Source organism: Larus michahellis, chromosome 1 (genome assembly GCF_964199755.1).
Source record: "Larus michahellis chromosome 1, bLarMic1.1, whole genome shotgun sequence".
NCBI classification, from domain to species: Eukaryota; Metazoa; Chordata; class Aves; order Charadriiformes; family Laridae; genus Larus; species Larus michahellis.
In genome coordinates, this window is record NC_133896.1 from 57,950,401 (window position 1) to 57,964,920 (window position 14,520).

At 44.9% G+C, this 14,520-nt stretch overlaps 1 protein-coding gene across 29 annotated transcripts in view; it reads left to right on the forward strand.

Moving 5' to 3' along the window:
* Positions 1-14,520, forward strand: part of RBFOX2 (RNA binding fox-1 homolog 2) — a 169,633-nt gene that overhangs the window by 109,114 nt on the left and 45,999 nt on the right. For all 29 annotated transcript variants that reach the window (XR_012586164.1, XR_012586157.1, XR_012586152.1 and 26 more), the window contains one exon: positions 4,137-4,361. Coding sequence is in view for 20 of the 29 variants with exons in the window: in XM_074580245.1 (XP_074436346.1) it covers positions 4,137-4,361 (225 nt within the window). In the remaining 9 variants the exon portion in view is untranslated. The remainder of the gene's footprint in view (positions 1-4,136; positions 4,362-14,520) is intronic.

Sequence of the window (14,520 nt, forward strand, 5' to 3'; positions counted from 1 at the left end):
CATTTTGCAAGAGGGAAGCTGCTTTGAATTCCTACCTGATGTGGATGAATGATTTTTGTGGGAGCAGAGCAACAGAATGAATAGAAAACATAGGAAATGTTGGTTTTCTTTGAACTACAGGTTACCATATACTGTATTTAAGTTTTTTCCTTTTTTTTTTTTTTAAGGAGTGTATGTTTACACTTCAGTTGCACTGAACAGCCTTTCCCAGTTTGGTGAGCATGGGATGACAGCTAGCATGGGTCAATGCGTGGCAGCACAAACTCCAGGAAGGATTAGGTTAACCTAGAACTGATGAAACTACTTCTGCAGCCAAATGTTGCTCAAGTTCCACTGCTGGAGACTGCCAGCCATCCTGCACTGTGGCTGAGAGAAGCGTCTATCTGCTCCTGAACATTACTTAAGATTTATTTCATGCCATCATACAAGTTGAAGATGGCAGTAGTTTTTGTGGGGAGCTGCAGCTGGGCTTTCCTAGTCCTCTGAAGGCATCCTTGCAGGTGTTTGAGCATGGTGACTACTCCTGGACATATCCATCTCAGTCCGTTGTTGCATTTGAGTCAATGTTTAAGAGAATTTCGTGAGCCAAAACAGGCAGGACTGGCAGTGCAGTGAGGTATGTTGTCAAGACTGGATAGACAAAATACTTTCAGCTGAGGCTTTCCTCCTATCTGCGTACCTTCACCAGGAAGTTTGGGGGTTTCTCCATGGTCTTTGTACCACCTGAGCAGTGGGAAAAGCAGTGCCTCTGACTGTAGGATTAGAAGTAGGGTGGTTAGAAGTAGGGAAAGGAGTGGGTTAGAAGTTGGAAAAGGAGTTCAGGTTCTACGTTTGAAGATAAATGGGATATTTTTTTTTCTGTGTTAGTTCTTGAAAATATGAAGTGTTGTGTAAATGTTGAAATTTGGTAGAATAACAGAAGAGGTAGAATCTCCTCTGGGTTTGGAGGATATCAGTATGCCGCGAAACCTGCAGAGATCTCATCGGGAGTCCTTTTCTGTAGACGCTAGTGGAAACAGAAGAAAAGTAATTCTAAAGCATCAAAGGAAATTAAAATTACCAAAAAAAATTCAGACGGGAAATGCATACATAATCATATCAAGAGAAAAATAACTTGAGATACAGATACTCGGTGGGATGATGAAACCTGGACAAGCGTAATGGTGATAGATATACAGATAACCCGAGACATTAAATTAAGAATACATTTGTAATAAAAGATAGGATTTATACATGTTAGTGCGATTAAGGAAAGAAAAAAAAAAAGGGGGGGGGGAGTGACAGTGGTATTAAAACCATTTCATTCTGCACCAGAAATACTGTATTTGAAAATCTTCATTGAAAATGAAGGTCAGAGAGAAGTAATAAATAAAGTTACCAGGATATTTTGGTGGTGTGATTAAGCTCAAAATAAACATGTATTATCAACACACCACAAGCAACAGAAGAGAGAGAGAGCATTTTTCGTCCTTCAAACATTTGTAGATGGTTGAAGAAGGGAGAGAAAATATTTAAAAGGTTGAAATGTGTTTAAACTAGAAGGAACAGTATTAACTCAGGGGTAAAAACATTGAAAATAAGATTATATAAGGTTTATGGGCTGGCATTTTAAGTAGTTGAAGAGTGAGATTAAACAAAACACTGGAGTATGTCCTTTGGGGAGCAGCCCTGCACTGTTGAGAGGACAGCAAAATAGGTTTTGTTTGTGGCTAATTAGCATTCTCTTCCTTCTGTCTGGGCTACTGCTGGCTTCTAAATCTAGCTTGTTCTAAGAAAATTGGAAATAGTTTCTGCTATTGCATCTTTCCTGGGGTTACTCTACCAATTTTTGAAATTTGAATAAAAAAAAAAGAAATCAGTTTCATATATAGCTCCTATTTTAAACCCAAGAAAGGGGCAGACAACGTGTGCTGTATGGAAGCACACAGACAATTGGAGCTAATTAAATATTGTATGCAAAAGAGCTTGGAAAGGAGGCAGTATGCAGACAGAGTGGAGCTGTCGTGACCGGGGATAAGTAGTCTGAGTAGGTGAGCGCTGGACTTGCTGATACCTGCTTTGCAGTGGGGTAGCCGTCGTTCAGGCTCTCCTCCCTCCCGTTTGTAAAACTCGCCCTGCAGATCTTGATGATGGCGTAGGTTGAGTCAGACACTCCTTGCTTTGAAGCTGAGAACGGCAAAGTGTGTGAGCAGAAGTGGAGGGCTGGTGGAGCTGCCCTCCTTTTGTGTGTGTGGAGGAAACCCACCCCTGTCCTGCTCTCAGAAAATGTGCTCGGAGTGTGAAAATCCGCCGCAGAGCTGCTAGCACGCGATGCAGGGCTGCAGCGGCTCAGGGGAGTACGTGCAAGGAACTGAGCACTGGCCATTGCTGGCACGCTTGCCTGAATTTTTTTTTTCTCAGATAAGGCTGCGGAGTTTTGTGTTTCTGCAGGCAGCGAGGCTTTGCCGCGGCTTGGACTTTAGTTAATGAAACCGTCCGTCGTTTGGTGCGCGCCGAGGCTGCAGCTCCGCTCTGCTAAGTGGTATTGAATGCCCTTCCCTCTCCTTCTCCCCAGTTGCAGGAGCGCGTGGCCACGTGGCCCCCAGGGGAGGCAGACCAGATAGTCTAATGTCAGAGCAAATTTGGGATTCAGCCAGTGTCTGAATGACCCGGTGCTGGCTGGAGGTGCGCTGCATTTATCATTGTTTCCTTCGCCCGGAAGGGAAAGCTGCAGGTAGGCTGATAAAAGGGACTGAAAGGTTTGTCCAGCTTCACTGGAGGTCCGTCAGCCCCTGCACGCTCTCTGCTGAAAGGCTGCTTGGTAATTCCCCCTCTGCCTTTCCTATCTGCCGGATAAGGTCTGCTTCTCTTTTACTCCATTGATTTAAGCATGCTGGTGTCAGAATAGGCTCGAGCACCTCTGGGCTTTGTGGGGGAGGACCCAGGGCTGGAACAGCAGCCAAAATTTAAAATCAGGATTAGTCTGTTGACACACACATAAATCAAACAGCCCTCCTATCATAAATCTTTTCCATGGATTTTTTTTTTTTTTTTTTTTTTTTTTTGCTGCGGCAGTGGAAGTGGTAGGAGCAGTGCAGCAGCCTGGGCTTCCCAGGGTTGGGTTTCAATGTCAAGGCTGTTCTCCTTCGCCCCAAGTGGCTGAATGCAGCTCCCTGCTCCCCCTGCGGTGAGATCCCTGCAGTGACTGCAGGGCTGCATGCTTTCATGTTTGCTTCAGGTGGTTTTCGGGCATGGTGGGGTAGGTTTTTTACTGTCTTTTGGGGATATTTTTTGCATGGTCAGCAGTCTGTTTCTGAGTCATCTGGTTGGTGTCAACTACATCTAAGGCAGTGCAAAAAGCTGCTAAAAAGTCCACTGTCGTAGCATAGGGGTCTCCGTGGGATACCCTAAGCTGAGGGAGGAGTGGGTAATTAATGCCTCGTGTGATGGTAGTGATGCTCGGGACTGGGGAGAGAGTGAGTATGCTCCAGGCTTGTGTTCTCAACTCAGGTCTCACAGCTCTTTGGCGTCTTCTGCACAGTTAGCGCAAAGCAAATGGGATATTCCAGCAACTGGTACCTGAGCACCCATGCTCTGTACTCAGTGCTGCTGGAGCAAAGGAGGGGGCTGCTGCACAGATCAGTTATAAAATGAGTACTTCTTTTCTCTTGCTGTAACGCAACAGAGGAACGTGCTCTGAACTGCACTATGTGCTTGCTTGTGAGCAGAGCCATGAGGATCAGGCTGGAGGAGATGGACCCAGATATGGTACTTCTAGGCATTTTAAAGGACCCTGGTTTTCTGTGTTTCCAGCTCTGTTCCAGTGTTTCAATGCCTCTTCCCCCTTCCAAAATAATGCCTTACTGTGCGTAAAGTCTTGCATGAGATTACAGGGGTATGCAATTTGCAAACCCCATAATTTGTTCTACATATGCCACCCAGTAGCAAAAAAGTTGCCCAAAAAAGAACAGGAAAACAGTGTCATGGCTCAGAGGAGCAAGGCAGGCTCTTTTTGATAGTGAGTAGAAGACTGTGCAATCTTATGGTGATGGTGGGTGGGATATTGACATGAACGTGTGTGTATGTCATTTCACAGGCTGATGTTTTGATCCATCTTCTGTAGTATAAAGCTATTTTCTCCTTTTCCCTTTCTTCAGGGTAACCAGGAGCCAGCAGCAACTCCTGATGCAATGGTGCAGCCATTCACCACAATCCCATTTCCGCCACCCCCACAGAACGGGATTCCCACAGAGTATGGGGTGCCACACACTCAGGACTATGCAGGCCAGACCAGCGAGCACAATCTGACGCTCTACGGAAGCACGCAGCCGCATGGAGAGCAGAGCACGAACACGGCCAGCACGCAGAACGGATCTCTTGCAGTAAGTGCAGAAGGGTGCACAGCCAGGGGAAGCAGCACTGTGCTTTGGGAAAAAGCAGCCATTGATTAGGTTGCTGACTGTTTCTTAATTATACAGCAAATATCAGTGGTAGACCTGAAAAGGAGGGAATTATAAACAAAACAGAGCTTCTGACCTTCCATTACTAGGTTCCTGCTTCTCCCCGTGTGCGTGTTCCTCTCGTAAATAGGTGTCTGCAAAGAACAGTAGTACTTGGGATCATGGTGCATTGTCTGAAGACAGTCCTTTACAAAAGTGTTAATTACCTTGTGTTAATTGGCGAACAGTTCAAATGAAAGTGATGGAGGCAAATTCTGGAAGGTTGATACTACAAAGGATTAGGGTGAGAATATGCATTGTAGGTGTAATCCCAATGTGGTTTTGCTTTCAGGAAGCTAGCAGAGTAGAAAAATACTTTTCTTTGACTTTCTGAAGATGGCAGGGAGCTTCAGAGGGCAAAGATAGGAGAGGACCTCTTAGCTACTGGGCATCCATTTGCCAGACGAAGATTTTCACCTTCTTATATTTTTTGCTTTCTTCTTCCCATGGCCTGGAACTGGCACTGGGCAACATGCTGGCAGATTATCCCAGGAAAAGCTTTATCCACCCCTTAAGCCACTTGTTAAGACTTAACTTCCTAATAAAGAGCCTTATGGTGAGAGCCTTCGGTGCTCAGGGGCGGATTTAATCTGTTAATGCTTTCAGTTTTACTTGTAGTTGGGTGTTTGGCTCGTAGAGATTATTTTTTCCCCTGCAAGTACTGAGTGAATTCAATGCCAATGATTGGAAGAACTGATAGTGCCAGCTCAAGTGTGCATGGTTCCTGGCGTGTGCCTGTGCCCCTTCTGCAGTGGGCAGTGGCTGCACGGTTAACACTGCTGGTTATGACTTTGATAAGATATCTTTGAGTTCATCCTGAGAATGCTGCGACTTCAGCAGCTTGAAGAAGAAAAAGAGTACAAACCCTCTAAAATGCATTCATAGTGAGGAAAGGGAACTTCAGGTGCCTTTCTCAGCAAACACAAATGTGGATGAGAACAGGCTGGAAATAAAACTTAGAGCTGGTGCAGTGTGCAGAAATGCAAGTCATCATTTTAGTACCAGATTGTCCAATGTCCTTCCAACCAGTAAGATCTGGGCTGCCCGTCTCCAGCAAATAGCTATCTCGAGCACTGCCAGTTGGATGGGAAAGCTGGAAACGGGGGGAATAAAACAGGGCAGTGGCTTTCCCCATGTATTTTTGCTCTTCCCATCCTTGCCCAGAGCTCAAGAGCATTTCTTTTTAATGGAAATGATGCGAGCCTTGACCTTGGATGTAAGCTCTTGCCAACCCTCCTGCTCCTCTTCCATATTAGGAGCCATCTCCACTGCGCTGCAGGGCCGAGCTCTGTGTTTCATCAACTAATGCCGGCTCCGGGGAGCCCACAGCATGCAGGGAGGCTGGCTAGCCTGCGAGGAGGGACTGGGAGCCCATCTGTGCGGGAGGGAGCGTTGCTGGGAGACTGCTGGGAGGCAGCCGTGTTGCCAGGAGGCTGCGGAGGGAGCCTGACTGGCAGGGGTTATCTGAGAAACAGGCTGAATAACACGTAGTGCTTGTACTGGCTGTTGGGAACAGGTGGGCACGTCTGGTCTGACCATTTGACGTGGTTAAAGATGTGCGAGCCGAGTGTGCCGAGTTGGGCTTGCAGACTGTAGCTAGCCAGGAAAGGGTAAGGGTGCAGATGAGCGTGTTGCTGCTGCTGCCATGGCTGGGACTGATCAAACCCAGAGGATCCCAGATGGTGGCACATGAAGAAATCCAGGGGGAGGGGGAAGGCGCCTCAGCCAAGGGCTTTTCACATGCCAGACTTTCACATGCACGAGGTCCTGGATCTTCTGTGTCCCTTTATCTTTCTGTTTAAGGCTCCTTCTGTATAAAGTTATTTTGATTCTGTGGGGTGCCTTTGGGATGTAATTGCTTGTAACTTTTCTCCTTCTCAGTATGCTGATTAATGATGAAGGAACTGGGGGAAGGAAGAACGCGCAGTAGTTACTCAAGCTAAAGCATGCTGTTAAAATATATCAAAACGGGTTGGTTATTTCACCTTGAACATCTACAGCTAACGTCAGGCATCTTGTCCATCACATACACTGCTTATTACTAGTTTCACATACACATTCAATCCATGTGGACTAGGCTGCTATGCTTTAAGGGATCTTTTCCTTTCACCATTTTGTTGTCTTGCTCAAACAAAAGTCGTCGCGGGTGATATGTGATCCTTCCCTCCCATTATTGTGACTGACAAGCGCAGCTGCTGTCGTGTGTGAAGGCGATACCCCAGACCAAACAGCCGGCAGATTTTTTAGCTGCTGACTTAAAGCCTGTGCTCCCATGGGATGATTCAGAAATTCCTTCAGCCAGACAGATAAGGTCTCTCCTTGTTTTTAAGAACAAGGCCTGTGCTTGGTCCAGTTGGCAGGACAGAGCAAGATAGTGAAAAGTGTGCTCAAATCGCGGGGATTTCCTGCTTTTCAGGCTGGTAGCCTTTAGGACAATTGCAAAAGTAACAAAGAATGTGGGGTGACATAAAGATCCCTCATGGAAAGGGGAGTTTCGTCTGATTGGTAAGATGTTATCCAGCAATGTAATGGTCTGTAGTGGGGTCTCTAACACACTGGGTGGGAGTACCTTTTCATAGAAACGTGGCAGATTCTGGCGGGCAAGTCAGACGAAATGATTTGAGATTAGTGGGGCTGAGTTAATAGACAGTGATCTGGAAGCATAAGGTCAAACATCAGCAGTGAACTTAAGTAAAATAAACTTTGAGAGTCAAAGTCCATGCCTTCCTACACAGTCTAAAAGCCCCGAGCAGAGAGGCATGACTGGTTGGTGTCATCAACTAAGGATGAGCTTAGTTCTGGAGGTCTGAGTGTGGTGGAAAGCATTCAAAGCTCTTGGAGCAAGGACATGGAAAAGAAATTGGCACAATAGGTGGTGTAATACAAACAGCTTAATATTTTGGAATCTTTTTTTATTTTAGGATCAAGCCTCATCTGTGGGGCTTTGTTTCTTGCCTAGCATGTGGGTCTCCCGGTCTTCATCTCCAAGCATCTGTCCTTTCTCTTGATACTGTCCCAAAGCACAGCTGAAAGACCTGGATTATAAATAGACTGAGGTACCAGACCATATTTGGCCTACTCGGTCTGCCTGTTGCAGCCTGTCTCTTAAACTGTTGACACTTTGCATTTCACTTCTTATGGTGCTAGGTCGCCTGGTTTCTTCCCCCTTCCCCCTTCCTTCTTGGTTTACATTAGTGCGCTTATCCCTAATGGAGACACCCAGCACAGATAGCTGCAAGTGGAGATGCTAATTAATGGCTGCAGTACCTCTGGCAGCTGAGCTGATCTAAAGATTCACTGCTGTCAGGAAGGAGAGATCTGGCTCCAAGCGCAAACTCCCACTCGTATTTACTGGCTCTGGCGTTCCTTACGTGAGCCATTTTAATTCACTGACCTGGCAGAAAGCTGTCCAATTCTTTTGCTGGGTTAATGAATTAGAGCAGCTCTTGAAGGGATCCAGCAAATGCTGTTGTTGCAAGGTAAGTGTATGGAGTGCATGGCCAGAAGCCGAGAGCAATTGTCAGCTCGCTGCATCTCCTGGTGCTCTACCCACGGAGGGAGATTAATCATCCACTGAACTAAAAAAGCTTGCTTGATAGTAAATGCAATGCACTTAATACTGTGAGCTGATTATTCAACTCATTTCTCTTGTTAATGTCAGAGGGAAGAATTTGTATGTCTGTATAAATTACGGAATGCAGCTGGAGGTACAGAAGTAGAGGAATGAGTTTATGTAAATTACTTTGCATGAAAATGGCAGGTGCTGTTCCCTTGGTGTTACGTTGTCATGAACCAATATAAAGCATTATTTAATTACAGAGCATTGTGTCTCGGCTTCTTGATGTGCCATCCTGAAAACATATTTAACTCACCTGCTATACCATAAAGGGATATTTATTGACTTTCTGATTTCTTAAAGGAGGCACGTCTGTGGTCGGGCACCCCTATGTATCCTGTTGAGAAGCAAGACAGGGAAGCTGCTTGATCATCTGGCTGTGCCCCATACATCCAGCAAGGGTTTGGAAAGAAGGGAGCCAACAGCACCAAGGGTTCCTTAACTGACTTTGTAACACGTGGATGATGTTATAATGATGACTTTCCCTTGGGTATTTCTTGCCTAGTCTGCGATTGCAGAATTTTCCTCTGTAATTATTTTTCATCACTTTAGTAATTAAAGCAATTGCTCATGTGAGGTATTTCCGGTGAGGAATATGTTTAATGAATATCCTCACTTATCTCTTGATACTGCTGAGCAGGTAGACACGAGGAAGAACTAGCTTCAAACGAGTAGCTAGCTGCTGATTGTTTGGCCACCTCAGCTCAGAAATTGCTGTTTTGTGGTAGCAAACTCTGACATTTAACATCAGGAATTTGCTTTGAGTATGAGGCAGATTATTTTATTATTTTGAGTATGAGGCAGATTATTGTCAGTACTTGCAGGCTTGTGTCTAGCGAGGCAGATTTAAAAATTTATTTTGAAAGAGAAATAGGAAATAAATCAGCAAATATCATTATGTTGGAGTATACAGCTGCGGTACTTCTGCATATCTCTCAAAGGTTATAGCATATCTAGAAGTAGTACAGGGAGGGATAATAGTGATGATGAAAGGGTTGTAGCACATTCTTTATGAGAAGAAATGAAATCTTCACTTATGAAAAGAGCTGACAGAAATGAAGGCATATGACAAGTACATAGAATTTTGAATGGTATGGGAAATAAACCAGGGAACTTTCCCATTCACTTACTAGGATGCACGCAGGAAATAATCAGGTGGCACATATTGAAAAAAACAGGGGTTTGTTTCTTGTTTTTTCCATATGATGAAGAATTTAGGTATGCAACTCTTGTCCATGGGGTTCTTTGGAAGTTGGGAGTATAAACAGGCTCAAAAAAACTCATTAAGACCGTTTCATGGGTGATATCATGGCCAGTGAAACGGCTACAAAGTTGTGAACTGGCTCAGTTTGCTGGAGGCTGGGAGACTCTGCTGGAGAAACATCATGTTTGTCCTATTTGTCCTGTTCTTATGTTCTTCCACAGATGCTCTGTTTGGCTGCTGTCAAAAAGAGGACAGTGTCCTGGGCAGATGTTAGTCTGTCACTGTGTGACTGCCGTTCTACCACTGTCAATGGAATGGTCCGGGGGTGACCACTAGTTCAGGAAGTCTTGTGACCTCCTTCAACTCGTCAGGGCATCCCTGTTTTGTGAGGAATGCGCTGGAACTGCTCACAAAGGGTTTGGCATTGTGACCAGCGGAGCAGACCTTTTCGGGGGCTTCATTTCACCACTTCATTAAAAGAAAAATTAAAAAAAAAAAAAAAAGAAGAAAAAACCACCAAAGAATCCTAGGAAAAAATACTGCTCAGAGAAACAAAGTAATTTTAAACATCACTACATGGGAAATGTTGCCTGACACATCAGAGATGTCTTCATTATGCAGGATAGGTAGCAAAGCTTCCTATGTGCTTTCCTATGTCAGATTTGTATTCTGACTTCAGGTGGGGTGTATCTTTATTTAATGAGGAAAGCGAACAAAATGACTTAAGCTTCAGTGTGTCTGAAAACAGGTAACTAACAATCAGAAAAAATATGCCCTGAATTAATGAGACTATATTGAAAATAGTTAAAAGCTTAGCAGAAGTTATTTTGTACGTCCTTAGTGATTTTTTTTGTTTTGGTCTGGGTTTTGGCATACAAAGTACTTGGGCATGTTGTTAATTGTGCCTGTAGTGTAGTCCAGTGGTTTTTTTTTTTTCAATATAACACTGCTGGCATCTCTGAAAAATCAAGTACATGGATATAATTTTAAAATTATATTTATTGCTGTTGAAAGGTGATCATTAGCCCTGCAGTCTTCTGTCTGCTAAACAAGTGTAGTCTAAGAACCAGAAATTCCCATGCCCTTTGCTGTTGGATGTGTAGGACCTCACTCCTTATCTGGTAGAGTGTGGTGGGGCAGGACGCTGGTTTTGTGTCTAGTGCCTAATTCTTCCCTCGTTTTTCTGCCAGACTTGCTCAGTGGATATCGATTAATTGTTGGGTGACAGGTCGTTTTGATGCGGGTTCTTCATGAGAAGTTGCAGAGGTCTTCCCACATTATCTGCACTCTCCTTTGCAGTGAGGAGATTGCCTTCTGCCAGTCATAGCTTACAGTCCTTGCCTCCACACAGATCCTCAAGCACTTGATCCAAACAAGCGGAGTGAGCACAGTCTGTCTTCCAGCTTTTGTAAGCCACCCAAGTCCCCTTTTAAATATAGTTATTAGTTACAGTTTGTATTTTGTAAATATTTTCTTTGCAGTGATTTATGGCTCTTAACCTCCTCATTATGATTCACAACATTTTGGACCGCCTGCTTCCTGAGGGAGAGGATGGGGGGTTGTTTTTTGCTTTTCTATAACTTGGACCTGAAGCGGTTCCAGTTCTAGAAGCAAGTAGGAGACGGAAACAAAATGTGCTGGGTATTAATAGTCCCTGTGCTGGCCTGTCGCATTGGTGTTTGTCTGGCTCGTTGGGGAGGTAGCCCTCTGTCTGGCCACGCAGATGGAGATCTGCTCAGAGCTCAGGTGGTGCTGGAGCTCCTGCCTCCCTCCTGCCCATGAGAAATCTTCGGCAATCGCTTGTTCACCAGCTGCTTTAAGACAGAAAAGTCTAGTCGAGAGGTAGGAAGACGGTTGTAGAGCTGCCCCCATACCTTTCAGAACACCCACGCGTTACTAGGTGTCCCTCTCCCCTTTTACATGCGTACATGCACATGTATACATCCATGCTTCTCTTTCCATTTGCCTTTTCTTGCTTAGGGTGTCCTTAGTGCTGGTGGGTGTAAGGGAGGAGCTGGCATGGGGGCACAGGCAGCAAATAGTTAAAAGTGAAGCACGTGTTGCACGTGTTCTGAACTCTGATGCATTTCTCAGTGACCTTGAGCGGAGCTCAAAGCTTGCGTGTGCAGGCCTGAATGACATTACCACCTCCGTAAGTGTATGTTACGCAGACTATGCTGAGTAGGTAAGGTAGATCCAATACTGTTTTCAAATGCAGGATGTTTGCTGCAGCGTGTCTCTGTGTTGCCTGATGACAGGCATTGAGACCTAGGGAACACGTATTAGCTCCCCTCTGAGCTGAATTGCTGTCCGTAGCGAAGGGAGAGGGCCGATTCTTTGCTGTGAAGTGTTGACGTGCTGAACTCGGTGTGGGGAAGGGAGTCAGGGTGGGGAGTGGGCACTCGGTGAAATGCGGGCTTTTATCATCTAACTTGGTCAGGGTAGTGCTGTTGCCAGTCTCCATTATGTGCTGCCTGAGAACAGGCTCCAGGCCCTTCCTTTCATCTCCTTCCTAATGAATTAAGACAAGGAATAACTATAAAAGGAGAGGGGGGGGAAAAAAAAAAAAGAGGCAAGATCTGAGGAGACTATTTCTTTCATTTGTGTTGTAGCTGAATGTGTGGCAGTAGACAAATGTATTGAACTAATGTTATAGTGGCTGAAAGTTCAAATCTCACCTCAGGGCCATGGATGATAGAAATGAGGGAGCTACAGCATCCAGAGAGAAAAGGTATTTAATGTTAAACTACTGCTGAAAAATAAGGATATGTGAAAGCCTGAAAAGCGTTTGGGGATTCTTAATGTAGTCAGAAAGGTAAGAGTGGACCGAGATCCCCTGTTCCTTCTATGGTTTCTCCTCTTTGAAGCCTTTCTCTTAGTGTACATATCACACGTGCTGCAAAATGACTCCTGTGTGGCGGCAGCTCTCTGCCATATGCAGGAGCAGCTGTGAGTGTTTTTGAGCAGGCCACTGTACATGATACGTCGCACCCTTGGTAAGAAAGGAGTTCTGCCCTCTGCCTGCGAACAAATGGATGGGAGAGGAGTGCAAACGACCTCCTGGCTTCTTCTCCTGTGGAAGCAGCAGATCCAACCCTGTTCAACCTAAATTTGAGTTTAAAGACTAACCCATTTTTGTTGTCACGGTTCAGAATCTGTACCTCTGCTCATTCACACTGCAGAGGATGCATTAGTGTGTGTGTGTTTGAAGATGTATCTGTGTGCATGAGTGTTCACCCAATTGCCAGTTCCACACGAAGCCATAGAAAACATGAGATTTGGCAAATTGCAGTAGCAGGGCTCCAAAATGGATTGTAGAGAACCCTTTTAGTAAGAGTGTTGATGATTTTGGGGAGTTATTTTGGAGCACTCACTTGCAGGCGTTGTGTGCGGTGGTGATGGATGGGCAACCCCTGTGTTTTGTTCTTGGACAGATTTGCCCTGAGGAGCAAAGGACTCTGATGGAGTCATAAAAATAAAACCACCAAATAGCATAGTGTGATTTAATCATAAGCCAGATGCATTGATTCTTCCCCTAGGGTGCACTCTCTGTATGTTTGGAGATGGATTTTGTCATAAAGGTGAGGATAGGAGAAGAGGAGGAACTTGGAGAGGGGGAGGCATCTTTTTAGATACGATCAAATAGAAGTTTCAGAGGTTCTTAAAAATTTGATGTTTGGGGGATGGATGAGACTTAGCTAAATAAAAATGCTTCATCCTGTTAGGCTTCTCCTGAGACTTGCGCAGCTCTGGAGAGTAGAGATACTTGTAGGGCAGATCTCCATTCTTCCTATCGCAGCTTTATTTATATTAACCAGATCAAATGTGTTTTGTGCTGCCTGCGCAGCCCTACTAAAAAAAGAAGGAAAGCTGCCAGTGCTTTACTCAGCATGGCAAGACCCCAGTGCTTACTGTTTGCTTGCTCTTATTAGTGCTTTATGACGAATATACAAGTTCAAGGTCATGTCTGTGGGGAGATGTTGCTGGTCAGAAGAAGCTCTCTTAATGTCGCCAGTGTAGTTAATCTGTGGAGAGACGTTTCTTTCCAAATATTCATGAAGTGTTGTATACTGAATGATGCGCAGAGCAGTCTAGTGAGTCCAGTCAGTGGTTGGGAAGTCAGCGTGGGCAACTCCCCTGAGATTTCTTTCCTGTTTGGTACACAAATTGTGTATTCAAAACGGGGCGGGGGGAAAAAAGGACCAAAACAATGAAAAAACCCTTATTCCTAAATCATTAGTTTAAGGCCTGTGTATGTTCTTGAAGGTGCCTAAAAAGTCTGACTCTAGCAATTACACAGTCCTTGGCTTCTTGCAGAACTTCTTTTCACCTGATGGGTTGAGGAAGAAGTCAGGTTGACATCTAAAGAAATGAAATGACACTTAAAAGTGCGTCACAGAGGTGGTCAAAGCATGACTCCTAGGAGGCTGAGGCAAGCAGCAGCAGAGGTGGAGGGAGTGAGTGGGTGCTTTTTGAATGCCTTGATCTGTCAGCGCTTCCCTTGGAAAGGGACAGAGCAATAAAACCAATCAAACTGTAGTCTACTTTGTTCTGTAGCTCATGAGTTTTTGAGGTCATTTTTCTGACTAAAGTGGGAAAAATACCGTTTTCTCATCAAGCCGTAGGTCTCTCCTCTCGTACACTGGTTTCCCTTACTCCTCTGCCTTCTTGCTGTACTTTCTCTGTGCACAAGTACCCCTGCCCACCCCTTGACCTGGCTTTGCTGTACCAGTCAGTGCTTGGGAATGCGGAAACAAATTCCCTTGGTTTAGCTGTGGAATTGGTAGCCGGAAGTAGCACTTAGAGTTTTGATAAATCCTGCAGCGCTAACGACTGCTTCCTGTCCCTGGGCTGACTTTTAAATGTATGAGAAAAATTGATCAAAGACATCCGTAAGCTGTTCGTATATGGATTTTACCATTTAATTATAGATCTTCTGTTGGGGTAATGTTTCTCCGAAGGGAGCTTGACAGAGCAGATGCCGTTTTGCCTGGGGATGCATTTCTGGTATTGGCCTGGTGAAGAGCTGGCACTTCAGCTGTGGGATTTTGATGATTGCATGAACATCCTGCCACATGAGATGAGAGTGGCGGTACTACCTCCCAGCTTCAGGATATGAAAGATCCGCCTCTTCATTAGAGCTTTCATATGGTGGCAGCTGAAGTGAGGAAGAACAGGGGAAAAGAGAGAAGCAATTTAGAAAAACCAAAGGCAAATTCACT